This window comes from Salminus brasiliensis, chromosome 9 (assembly GCF_030463535.1).
Source record: "Salminus brasiliensis chromosome 9, fSalBra1.hap2, whole genome shotgun sequence".
NCBI lineage: Eukaryota > Metazoa > Chordata > Actinopteri > Characiformes > Bryconidae > Salminus > Salminus brasiliensis.
The window spans coordinates 26,211,776-26,225,693 of record NC_132886.1 but is presented as its reverse complement, the minus strand read 5'-3'; the positions used below and the strand labels follow the sequence as shown (position 1 = coordinate 26,225,693).

Here is a 13,918-nt window from a genome sequence, read left to right as displayed (position 1 = left end):
ACACCCAGCGATGACGTATGAGGATGCTGCTGTGTGGAAGCATGCAGGCGTGCTGGTGTGGGGAGTCTGGAGAGTATCTACACCTCGCTTCATAACCTGAAGGAAAGGAGTAGTAAGTTTGTGAAAATGTCTGGATAAGTAGCGAGTTGAGCTGTTGTTCACTAGCGATCTTAATGTTTGTTATTTTGTTTGTGGCGAGTCTGTGAGGTTAGTAAATGCAGTGCCAGTGTGAGGTGTCTTGTAACGCTGTCTGTAAGGCTGGGTGTTTAGATTTATGTGTTTATTGAGCGAGATGATGGTTAAACACGCCTCCACGAAGTCGTATTCACTCGTGGGGAAACTCGGATTCGTCGAGGAGCTTCGACTTCCCGAGTTGGGGGCGTGTCAATAAAGAACTGCTATTGCGAAATTAATATTTATATTATTAATATATATATATAAATTACGTTTTCTGCAGGCTATAATAATCCTTTGTAATGACATCTACACTAAATTTAGTGATGCTTTTTTTTTGGAAAAAAAAAAAAATCTTCTAACGGTCATTAATAAATAGAAAGAGGCAACGTAGTGCAGATAGCTTCTACCAGAAGTGCAAATATGTGCAATAAATATGAAAGGAATATAAATATATTTCTGTGGTTATATTGGACAATATAACAAATATTGGTCACTGCACACATATAGAGAAATAGATAGATAAGTATGTTCAAATGTGTAAATATTAATAGATAAGTATGTCTCTCTCTCTCACTCTCTCTCTCTCTCTTTTGCCATCCAAAGAAAAACATTTCCAAAACTGTGACTTTACAGGAGAAGACAAAAATGTTTTTTAACATTGAATGAACGTCAATATAAAATGAGAGTAATCACTTACAGAATTTCTGTTGGTCCATTCATCCTGAATTATTGACACAGTGAACAGAGCAGGTACAGGGTTCAAAAATGGAGATACGTGGTTTTCATTGGACAGCTGTGATATAAAGAGAAATCTGTAAAAAAAAAAATAAAGTATGTGTGGAGTATTTATTTTACAGTCTAATTATACAGAATACAGTATATTAGGTATGCAGTGTTTATTGGCAAAATAGAAAGATGAGAAAGTGGTCAAAACAGTTATTCTGCTTAAGAAAAAAAAAAGAAAAAAAGACTTTCCTAAGCTGTTCATGTTGTTTCCAACCAAAAACCTGACCTGTAATCTTGCCAATCTGTACGAGCTCTGAAGTCGTCAGTAGGAGCTTCTGTAAAGGTTTGAAGACCATATATAAGACCTCCTTCAGGCTGCTTATGGCCAGAAGGGAGAAATCTGCAGCTTCTGAACACAGTGCATTGTGTGTGGTACAGTACAGTATTAAATTAATTTAATTAGTAATTTTATTTGCAGAACTATACACAAGACGTTCTCCATCATACAGAAGAACTATTTAGCCAGGCACATATTTGTTTTTTGTATCTCCAAAATGGCATCTTTACTTGGAGGGAAAAAAGCTTATTACCTTTAATAGAAGTCAGTGTAATTTTGGATCATTTCTTTTGGTCCATTGACCATGAAGCTACAATGTAATTGTAAGGAGACTGCAAAAGAACAACTGTCAGATTTAACCCCCTTGAAAAATCATCTTTGTGAGAGTATTAGATTAATTTTTAAGGTGGCGATGAATAATTTAATTAGATTCATGCTGTTTCAGGTCAGCTCATGATCTATCAGCTATTGCTAAAGTGACAGGAATTGCAGATTGTTTATCAGAGTAGTGAATTAACTTTTACAACCCTTTAAGGACTGTGTAAGTAACTCTGCTCACAGCTTAATTTTGTCTTTCCAGGCATGTTCCAGTGTCCGAGATGTCTTTGACGAGCAGAAACGTTTTCCCTCAGATTGCTTTAAGGCCTGAAGTGCAGGAATATCTCCACAGTGTATACACAAACAAAGAGGTAAGGCGTTCAGTCAGGTAACAGAACCTGTTATGCTGGTCTTTTATATGTAACTGTAATATTTGCCACATGCTGAAGTTTCCTATATCTGTGGGACCAGCATCCCTGATTCAGATGAATGTCAATGGACTATCTTTCTGTTTGTCTTCCTTTCTCCCTCTCCCTCTTTCTCTCTGTTTCAATCAATGCAATCTGTATGTTCTGTCCCATTAATATGTACACACTTTACTCATATAATGCTTTAATGAAGGGTGTTGGCTGTTTCTCCCCCACACACACACTCGCTGTCCCTCTGTATAGCTGCTGGCTGAGCTGGGGAAGGATGAAGCTGAGCGAGTCTTTGAGTCTTTGCTCTCCTGTCTGTCTCACCCACCCTCACACACCTCCCTGAGAGCCAGCACACACATCTATAGCCTACAGGACATTGAGAAAAGGCTGGAGCAACACCTCACACAGGTGGGTGTGTGTATGTTTGTCTGCTTGCGCTTCTATAGTGATGGTTTGGTTTAGTCATAAGGAAAGGTTCTGTCTGTGCAGGTAGTTTCACAGATAGGAGTCACCCATCTTGCTCTGGAGGGATAGTGTTAGTTCTGACTCAGCTAATAATATGCAGCTGGCAAAACTGAACTGTATTTAACAGTATCTACAGTGGCATGCAAAAGTTTCAGCACCCCATGGCAAATATTCTGTTACTATTAAAAATGAAAGGAGATGTATGTGTTATTTTGTGCTACTGGGCTTCTTCTACAGAGTAATTCATTTTTACACACTTTAACCCCCCCCCCCCCCCCCCCCATTAAAGTCTGTACATATGCATTAGTTGACAAATGGATGTTAAGAAACCATGCTAACTGTAAAGGTAGAGTAATATTACAGTATTTTATACAAATATGATTAGGTTACACAGCATTGCACAGTCATGTGAACATTCCACCGTAGTTACATAGTAGCAGCTTTCCAGACCTGGATGGTGACAGTCATGCCATTCTCCCTATTGTAAGTCAGTGTACCATCAAAAGGATTGTGAAGTAAAATTTAAAGTAGATGATGAACAGCTCTCCAAAAATACAAAACATTGTTTTCAACAGTCCGAGCAGGATTAGTGTATTACATTTGTTATAGACAATTTTACAGAGAAAAAAAAAGGAAAGAAGCTCTATGCAAAAGAGATCTGACCACTGAGATAACTTTTATCAGGGTACTGAACTGAGGCCAATTAGATAGCTCAGTTCATCATGTAATTAAGAAGTGATCAAATTAAGGTCTGGAAGACTGAGAAAACCTTCAGGAAGAATTGCTCATAGGATTGATAGAAAAACAAAGGCTGTTACACTCTCAGGATGATTATAGTGGACTCTGGAGAAGTAGTGCACTGTTCTACTGTGCAGTGATACCTGCACAAATATTACCTTCTTGGAAGAGTCAGTAGAAAGAAAACCTTTTTTGCTCTGTTGCTATAAAATTCAGCATCAGATGTTTGTCAAATTAACATGCATTTTGGAAACGAATCCTGTTGACTGATTAAGTCATAGTAGAATGTTTTGGAGGTAGAAAGGTATGTTTGAACAAAAAAGGGTGCAGGAGTTCATGAAAAGCAAGCCAAGGTGGGTACAGGAGCTCAGTGAAAATAAGTGTGGCTGGTTAAATATAGGAATACTATATGCAGCAGTTGTTCATGAGTGTGATGCCGTGAGAGAGGTTTTCTGCAGTGTGGGTGTTTTAATCCTCATTTGGCTGAGGCGCCTGCCTGAGGGAAGGAGCTAAAACAGGTGATGACCAGGGGACGATGGGTCAGCAGCAATTTTCTCTGCACGCTTCCTGTTTCTGGAGGTGCTGAGCTGCACCAGGCTGGTAATGATAGACTTTATAATAGCTGTGTAGAACTGAAACGGCAGCTCTTGAGGCAGGTTGAACAGGTTGCAAAGCTGCCATCGCACATTTGTTACTACTGAAAAATGTTACAAAATGTTAAAGTTTTGTTAACGTTCTGAGTTATGGACCTTGAATACTGGTCCTAGCTCAACTTACGCCAACCATAGATTAGAAGACTTTGAAAAGACTGCAAAAAAACGTTCAAAAGATTAAAGTCTGACATTCTCTCAAATCCATAGAAAACTGTCATTACTCACATGATTCTGGTAAGACTGAGAATCACTATTTGCTAGACTGCAACTAGATTGCCATCATGCTCCTGGTAGAAATTTACAAGAACTGTTGAAGAGTGGACCAGAAACAGAAGCAGCTTTGGTCACAGCTGCCCTTATGTGCAGTAGTTTGTTGGGAAGAAACAATTTGCATGAGCCAAGACTAAAAATGTGTGATAATATTAAACATGGCTGATTTCATGAGAATGTCAAGATGGACTGAGTTAAGACAGCTACCAAACCTTACACCAAAGATCGAAATGACTGGAGCGCGCTGCAACTCTAGCTAGACTTGTGTGATATTATTCCAACATTGGAAATTGGACTGCAACAGTGAAAACGCTTAAAATGGCAGTTGGTGTAAGGCCGGCATAAGATGCAGCCTAGGCCCACTGTAATAATGAAACTACTCTGTCTTAGTCAAACTAATATAATGTCATTGAGAACTGGCCAGATATTAGATAGTGTTAGATATGAGAATCAGAACCCCCATTTGTCTGCAAAAGACCATCAGGCCCTTAAACAGAGCGGCGGTACACTATTCTACTGTGCGGCGACACCTATCAGATCTTCTCGAGGTCTGACTCATGTCGGCCTGGATTGCGTGCCTCAGTTGGCCTCAACTTACTCAGCTAAGACGCAGCTTAGTCACACTATAATAATCACAATTAGTCACACTATAATAATCAAACTACACTAGTCTTAGCCAGACTAATGTTAAACCAACATTGGCTAAACATACAGTATTAATAACAGTCTATTTGTTCGTTTGCTCTTATGAAACCGTTTAAGCTCCCTCCTCAGTTCACTCCACAGGAGATGGACTATATACCAGGGTCTTGGCTGGGCCACTTGGTGTTTATAGTTTTGCAAGCTACTTTAGTGTTGCTCCAGTGTACTTGAAACACTTTGTAGTGTTCCCAAAACTTCTGTTCAGTTTTTTTTCCCTGGTATTTCTTCAGTTTCAGGCTCTAAAGTTTCTATGCACTTTCTCTGATTATCACACAGTGTCTCATTTTGCACCTTAACTTGATACGAGACCACCTCGCCTTATTATACCACATTGTACATGTAAACAGTGGAGTGAACCTTATGACCTCTGACGTTTTCTTCTGGTCTTCCAGCAGCAAGTGGGCGGTCGTCATGGCGACAGTGTTCCTACTCTCATCCTTCATCACCCACTGCTTCCAGATGTGCTGCTGCTTCCGGTCAGCGGCCCTAGGTATGATCGGAATTCTGTCTAATCGGCGACACAAGAAGCTCTCCATTCTGTCCAATTCTGTCCAAATGTTAATCGGACTGCTCCATAGATTCAACTCTAATCTTCGAACTCTGTCCATCACTCTCACTTGTTATCTTCATGCAGCTGTCATTCTCTCTTTACATGTCTTTATCTTTGTCTTTTTACACACTCCCTTAGGCTCACAAACACACACACACACACACACACACTGCAAAAACATTCCTCTGGTTTCATCCGCAGTCTGCAGTTGGCTTCCCACATGGTTATTTAAGACCATGAGAATAGCAGAGCTAAGGCTCAACCCACAGACACTGCATAACCTACCTCGAGCAACTCCCTGTGTACCCTGTGTGAATTCTAAATCAAATATTTCAGTATAAAATACATTTAACATCCAAAATGCCTTATATAAAAGCAGAAATGCATAATTTCTGTATATTCTGTATGGTGATCCCTAAAAATATGATGCATCAACTATGCATCTCTCAATATTTCTATTAATATATTTGCTGTGATCCAGCACAGAAATACGGTTTACACATTTCTTGAATATGTAGAGTCTGCTCTTTCTATTGCATCTAATTGCAAGATCATACATGATTTACATCTGGAGCTACGAGGTTATGAAGACGGGCAGAGAACCTTCTCTTCTGCCTCTCACCACCTCTTTACTGGTGGATTTGGGTGTCTGTCATCTGCCTCTCGTCTGTAATTGCTGGATTCGTGCAGTCGTCTATGTTTTGCTGACACTGACCAACAGACACTCAGAAAGTCACCTCCTGCCTCTCGCCGTGTCTATTTAGTGGATTCGTATGTCCGTCATCTGCCTCTCACCTGTAATTGCTGGAGCCGTGTGAAGCTAAGACTCTGGTAAAGTCATTTCAAGCACCAAAACAATGAGTAAAGGTCTTTGACAAGAAATTTGAAGCATGTCAGAGTACCTCTTCACTCAGTACTCTGGGTCACATGGGGTCTCATTGTAGAAAGGGCTGAGATTGTTCTAAACCGAGAGAATGTCCTTAGACCCCATAAGGTTAAACATGGTGGTGTTAGCTCTGCATGCCCTGTGTCTGTTTTGTACTTGAATCTCAGTGGATGGAATTATAAAGAAGGGGGACTAGCTCAGAATTCTTCAGCATGACCTCAAACCATCGGCTAGATGATTGAAACTTTGAACACAACTAGACGATCCAAAAGGACAATGACCCCAAACACACTTCAGGGGTGCTTGTGGAATGGATAAAGCAGGCTAACATTAAGCTTTTGGAATGCCCTTCCCAAAGTCCTAGACTTAATCCTACCACAAATATGTAGCCAGTGCCTAAATGTTGGGCCTGTGCCAGAAAACTAACAAATTGAACTGAGCTCTAGCAATTCTGCAGAGAAGAGTGGTCCGATATCCAAGCAGAATTCTGCCAGAAACTTGCTGATGGCTACCATGCTAAAGGACATTTAACCAAATATAACATGTGCTGTATGTTGATTATTGACCCATGTAATCCAGTAGTCTCAGACATTTGGACCTCACTGTATAACCTCTGTACGTCTTCTCTGCAGGGATGTGGGTGTGTTAAATGCTGAAGTGATCGTTGGTGCTCAGTGTGGGAGTGCTGTGTTGAGAGGTGCTCATGTCTTCGCTCCTGGCGTTCTCAGTGCACCAAAGTGTAAGAGCACACACAGACACACACACACATGCATGCTAATTACGCAGCAAGCTAGACTATGTGTTTTCAGACCATACGAGATACAATGAGATACCTAATAGAGATAGGATTAACAAACCTCTCTGAAAATGTGTGCCTGTGTCTCTGTCCGTTAGTTATGAAGGAAGGTGATGCAGTCTCAGTGTTCTCTGATGTGGAGGGCAGGTGCACACGAGGAGCTAAAGAGTTCCAGGGGAAGAAGGTGTTTCTGGGTAATGGAGTCTGCATGATGGACCGCTCCAGTATATTTTGTGCAGAGGGACCGATAAGGTAAACTGAATTAACATTGCCTTGTTGATAGGAGAGGGAAGCAGAGAATTGTCAGACTGGTTGAAGCTGACAGAAAGGATACAGTAACTCAGATAATTACAACTGTGGTGAGCAGAAAAGCATCTTAGAAAGCACAACACTTTGAACTTTGAGGCAGCTAGGCTACAGCAGCAGAGTCAGATTTCACATGTCAGCCAAGAGCATAAAGCTGAGGCTGCAGTGAACATCAAAAGGCTAATCAAAATTGGAGTAACGTAGCCCAGCCTGATGAATCTCAATTTCTGCTGAGGCACACAGATAGTAGGGTAAGACTTTGAAACTAACAGCATGAATCCTTAGACCCAGTCTGCCTCATGTCAACAGGCCAGGCTGGTGGAAGTGGTGTAATAATGTGGGCAATGTTTTCTTAGCACACTTTGAGAACTGTTGCTGTACACGAGCATCCCTTCATGGCCATAATTTACCCATCTTCTGACGGCTACTACCAGCATGATGATGCACCATGGCCACCATGTTGGCCTTCCCAGTCACGAGATCAAAATCCAGTAGAACACTGTTGGGATGTGGTAGTACAGGGGATTGGCAGCATGACAGTGACCCTAGAAATATACAGAAATTGTTTGATACAAACATGTCAACATGGACCAGAATCTAAAAATGCTGCTTCCTCTGAAAATGCCAGAAGTTCCTTCCAGATGTCCTAGACTCTCATCACTTTTATATCCTGTTAAGAGTCAGTAGAACCCATTAAGGGAGGCGGAGATATTGAACCACTAAGGATTCCTATAGGATTCACTCTGTATCCTCACTCTGGAAACCTCCAATTCTGAGATGAATCAAGGAGGCAGGAATTAGATTTGAGCTCTATCTTGTGTCTTTTTTTACCATCTATATTAGTTCCTCTGTCTTGTTTTTCAGAGGTGTGGCTGTTAGAATGGTGGACGCCCTCTACCAAAGCCCTTCCTTTGATGGGGTACTGCCAAATGAGTTGTTTCTGCAGGTATTACTTTAACTTTAGACATTTCAATGCTAACCTCCAATAAAATAAATATTCAAGCTGATGTGAGGTGTGTGTGGGTGTGTGTGCACAGAATCTGCCATCAGTAGTGGTGGGGCATGTTTTGGGGCCTCGCCCTGGTGAAAGGATTTTGGACATGTGTGCAGCTCCTGGAGGGAAAACCACACACATAGCAGCTCTGATGGGGAATCAGGTGGGTGTGTGTGTACTTACCACTTTACCAGCTTAGTCAGGAAAGGGACACTTATGCTGTGAATGTCTTGACCAATAACAATCCAGATAAGTGCTGATGTGGGCATTTTGATGAATCAGCTTTTAAAGTAATCCAATGAAAGTCAGTTATTTTTGTCACTGTTGTGCAGGTCGTGCAGGTCATGCAGGTCACTCTTTAACAGTCACATTAATGATTCACCATTGATTCATTGTTCTAATATATTGCAGTCACAGTGTCCACTAATCTGACCACTGTGATTGTCCATACCATGGTGCTCTAGTGCTGATCAGGGATCAGCCTCATGGACTGTAGTTCTAACCATATCTTTAAAACCCAAAGAAAGTTCTTTATTTATCTTAGAAGGTTGTAAATAGGTTGTGAAGCACTGACATAGCTTCAGGTAATCTACATGGTTCTGCTATGTGTTTCGACCTTTATATTTTACTCATCCTTCCAACTGATGAAACATCCATGATGAGGAGCTCAGACTGGTATATCTGAAAAACAGACTGGTGTAAAATGACATAATGTTGGAGGCCTGATTTGAGGATTCTTGGACAATCTGATTAGGAGGATAACATTTTAGGACAGCCTGATTGGAGGAGAACATTCTTGGACGATCTGATTGGAGGATAACATTCTCCTCCAATCACACTGTTCTAGAATGCTCAATAATAGTCCGATTGGCTGAGAACATTCTAGAGCCGTGGGATTAGGGGATGACATTCTAGGACAGTGTGATTGGAGAAGAAAATGTTTTGGACTCTCTGGAAAAATAACGTTCTAGGACAGTCTGATTGTCTAGGACTGTTCGGAGAAGAGAGTTCCAGTAAAATCTGATTAGGAGCATAACATTTTAGAACAGTCTAAGTGGAAGAGAAAGTTCTAGGACAGTCTGATTGGAAGATAAAGTTCTAGGACAGTCTGATTGGAACAGAAAGTTCTAGGACAGTCTGATTGGAGGAGAAAGTTCTAGGACAGTCTGATTGGAGGAGAACGTTTTAGGACAGTCTGATTGGAAGAGAAAGTTCTAGGACAGTCTCACTGGAGGAGAACCATTTTTGGACACTCCGGAAAATGAAGTGTAAACAGTCTGATTGGATGATAACATTCTAGAAAAGTGTGATTGGAGGACTTTCTAGCACAGTCTGAGAACATTGGGAAACAGTCTGATGGGGGGGGGGGGGGGGGGGCTTCTTGGACAGTAGTGCTATTCTCTTTTACCTACCAGATTGCTGCATTACCCTGCACTGTGTCTTCCTGACAGGGAGTAGTGGTGGCTCTGGAGAAGATCAAATCCAAAGTGGAGAAGGTCATTCAGAATGCCCAGCTTCTGCAGTTGGACTGCATTAAAGCATACTGTTACAACAGCATACAGGCTGTGAGCTCCGACCCAGCCCACCAGTCTGAACCAGGTAACATTTGCACCTTCACCACAGCACGGCGGAATTTACAGAAGCAGCTTTAAACATTCAGTCAGGAGCTGTCATGATCAAACATGGTGTGTCTGCTCTAAAGCTCAGCAGCTTGTTTGGTTGGTAACGGCAAGTAGTGACGCATAGAAAAACAACCCTTTGACTGAAGTTTACTACATAGAGCTATAATTATTATTTGACACAGCATTTCTGGGGCAGGCACTGCAGTGAGAACCGTGGTTATGAACAGAACACGTCACCTTGCCAAGATTTTGAATTGCAAAAATGGGGCCAATTGTATCAGTGCTGTATCATGTTGGTCGTGTTTGCAGACGTTCCTCCGTTCCAAGAAGAGAGTTTCGACAGGATATTGTTAGACGCTCCCTGCAGCGGTTTGGGACAGAGACCCAATATGGCTATCAACTGGAGTCTCAAAGAAGTGTGTTCATACTCGCCTCTACAGAGAAAACTTTTCAGCACGGTAGGACTCTCGCACAGATGCTAAGACAGTTACTCTGTTATTTGATATGCATCCATTGCCAGTAGATGGAGCCATTTGTTCACTTGTGTTGTGGCAAGTCTGCACCCTCAAAATGACTGCATAGTAGACTGCATTTGTAATAGGGATATGATATGTAGTGTAATAAGGAGAGTTTTTTACATTCAGTGAATCTATTGTCTGTTCATGAGAATACGTGTGTGTGTGTGTGGGGGTGTTTGTATATGTTCTAGGCTGTGCGTCTTTTGAAGAAGGGAGGTGTGTTAGTGTACAGTACCTGTACGGTGACAATAGCTGAGAATGAAGAACAGGTGGCCTGGGCCTTGAAAACATTTCCATGTTTAACCCTGGAAGCACAGGTAAGAGTATAAGTACACACACAAAGAGCCCACTGACCCACCGCCGACACTCTCTATAAGGCTTTTACCATTTTAAAGATTTCTATGACAATTTGAAATCATTGTTCATCCCAAGTGTCATTACAGGTTACATATACCATATCTCAGTTGCATGAGCATATAGCAGAGTTCAGCAAACCAAGAGAAGCTAAAAGGAAAGTCCCTGCTAGCATACTGACGCCATCTGTGACCTCAGGATCTGTCCACAGGAGTGCGGATATTTTTAAAGCATAGCTTCCCATCCACATTGTAACTGTTTTAGGTGTCTGCAATTGAAGGTTTTTTTAACATCACTGTTAAAATCTCTGTTAATTCGATTTTAAGTTTCTGTGTCTTGGGTTTGTGTTAGAGACTGAGAACTGAATATCTACTGTTTGAAACTACACAGCGAGAAAATCCTTGTTAGAAAATGTGCCTTGGATCTCGTATTTAACTGTGTATTGGCCATTATGTGGCTTCTCAGGAATTTGAGAACCAATCTTTATGAGCTGCTGGCGGCTCCTGCATGATCATGCAAGCCTTTTGGAGTGGTTTTTGAGTTTTTTTGAGAGATTTTCAGGACTGTTTGAAATGTTTTCCGTCACCGTAGGACAGTCTGACTGGAAGAGAACAGTCTAGAACAGTATGAGGACCAATCAGAGACAAAACAGCATGTAGAGTGAAAATCAAGTAGGTATGCTATAACACTGGCATATAATACTGGCAGCTGTGGTTCCTAGTATTTTACTGTAGGGTTACAACTGTGATTTAATTAAACAGTAAATTACTATAAAATTCATTACAATATTCTACTGTAGAATGAGGTTTATTGTATAATACTGTTCCCAAATGTACTGTAACTACATTTATTTATTTATTTATTTATTATTTATATTTAATATATATTTATCCAACTTGTTATATTTTATTTTTGTATATTTTAAAGATCATTACATTACATTTTATTACTACAGTAAAGTTTTAGTATTAAAATACAATTTAAAAAATAGAATAAGGAATCTATTTGTTAAATATAGTATACACATACGCTAAATGGACAATAGTATTGGGACACCTGTTCATATATTGTTATATATGAACGCTGGGTGGCGCTATACCCCTCTAGCCCTCATCTGGCATTAGACATGGTGCCAGTAGGTTCATCTGCTCCAGAGAGTCCTGTTCTATTGGAAATACTTCTCTACTGGAACTGGACAAGCTTTATGTGTGTGTGCATTTGTACATCTGTGTCAATAATGGGTGAGACTTAAAGTAGCATTTATTAGGAGGGGTGTCCACAAATATTTGGACACATAGTGTATGTTTACTCTGTCATTGGGTAAAGGAGAAGAGTTTGGGTAAGTTTCTGGTAATGGTTAAACCCTGGATTGACACACTTGTTTGTTGGCGTGAGTGTGCTTTTAACTGGTTTAACTGTGACCTTGTGATTCATGTTGTACGGACGATTATTATTATTATTATTATTATTATTATTATTATTATTATTCTCGAGAAAAACATGAATGATCTAAAAGCATCCATGCTAAGTCTTTCTCTCTGGGTTTGAGCAAAAAAAAAGGTAGCGGTGGTCAGTTCTGTGTTTTGAGATTACAGTCATGAAGCCCACTGCTGTGAAAAAGGGGAGAGTGAGCAAAAGCTGTAGTGTGAAATAGAGAGTGCACGTCGCCTGATTTAGCGTGTTAAGCTTGTGATCATTAGCTGTAATGATGTTACTCTGGTGCAGAAAAGAGGAACACTGTGTTCTACATATCCAGGATTTGAGCTAGATCTGTCTCTTCTGTCCTCCAGGAGCCTCATCTAGGTTCCCAAGGCATGCTTGGAACTGCTTTGTCACATGACCAACGGCGGCTGCTGCAAAGGTTCCGCCCAGAACTGGCATGGGGCGGAGCCGGCGATGGACACTCCCCAGAGGAGGCCAGCGCAGACACCATCGGCTTCTTCATAGCGAAATTCAGCAAGAGATAACGTATGTTCAACACACACACGCTTGGTTTCCCTCAACACACACACACACAGGTTTGTGACTACAAGCCAGGAAATCAGAAAGAGCACCTGGAGAGAGGCGCAAGGAGAGGGAGGGGTTCGGGATGAAGAGCGAGCGTGAATGGATGGCATGAATGGGAGGAAAAACAGAACGAGAAAAAGTGAAGGAGGTGCCATGTGCACGTCTGCTTCTGTTGCCATGACAACAGTGACGACACAGCTGCTATGGTGACGGTGAAGTTTGTGTGCCCATTGGACTGTGAGCAGGAAGCAGCGTGCAGGCAATGAGAACAAGACAACACAATCAACACAAACACTCTCTCTCTCACACACACACACACTGAGACAATTACAAACAGTTATCAATAATTACTCATCTGTGTGATGGATATACATGCTTGACTGTATTGACTCTAGCTGAGTCAGTATTTTCTTATTTTCTGTAATAGATCAAATTCATACGCCTCCAAATGCCATAATCGTGTTCTGGGCTGGTTAGCTTGGTCATATATTAGTGTGAAATGATGTGAAAGTCATAGAGAAGCACTTTTTGTGTTGCAAAGAATGGGAAGTGTATGGATATGTGAAAATGAACAAGCTTGGCTATTAAAGAACCCTGGTGGACACACAGGCTCAGCTATTACTGTACAGAACTGGTTGATATGATACCTTTAGATAAATGGAACATTTTAAGCACCCATACCATGGAAGAGTTTGGAGTTGGAACTACCCAGTTCATTATGCTGAAAATCAGCCTGTGCTGAATTTGTTGCTTTTATGAGAAATAAGAAATCTAAATAAAGGAAAAAATAGTTTTTTAGTGTTTGTCTTTACATTGTGTTCAAATCTCATGAATATAAATTAAAAAAAAATCCTGTGGATGTGTGTGTGTGTGTATGTATATGTATATATATATGTATATATATGTGTGTATATATACAGTCATGCCTGAAAGTATTCATACCCCTGTCAAAGTTTGACTTAAATTTACTTTTATTTAACCAGAAATTATATTTTTGCCTGGAAATGACACAGGCATCTCTCAGGAGATAACACGATGATGTACAAGAGGCATCAATGTGGGAAAAAGTATTTCTCAGCT

At 40.8% G+C, this 13,918-nt stretch overlaps 1 protein-coding gene across 2 annotated transcripts; it reads left to right on the top strand.

Annotated features, from left to right (window-relative positions):
• The first annotated feature begins 42 nt into the window (after window positions 1-42).
• Window positions 43-13,691, top strand: nsun6 (NOP2/Sun RNA methyltransferase 6). Of its 2 annotated transcripts, none has more exons than XM_072688048.1 (12): window positions 43-112; window positions 1,821-1,929; window positions 2,230-2,385; window positions 5,201-5,295; window positions 6,874-6,980; window positions 7,136-7,289; window positions 8,208-8,289; window positions 8,381-8,500; window positions 9,789-9,936; window positions 10,269-10,417; window positions 10,669-10,794; window positions 12,622-13,691. In XM_072688048.1, exons 2-12 carry the CDS (start codon window positions 1,840-1,842, stop codon window positions 12,796-12,798), a joined length of 1,404 nt encoding a protein of 467 aa, XP_072544149.1. In that variant the 5' UTR covers window positions 43-112; window positions 1,821-1,839; the 3' UTR covers window positions 12,799-13,691. The 2 variants fall into 2 exon arrangements, with proteins under 2 accessions (XP_072544149.1, XP_072544148.1); XM_072688047.1 differs by having other exon boundaries at window positions 5,198-5,295.
• Window positions 13,692-13,918: the final 227 nt, after the last annotated feature.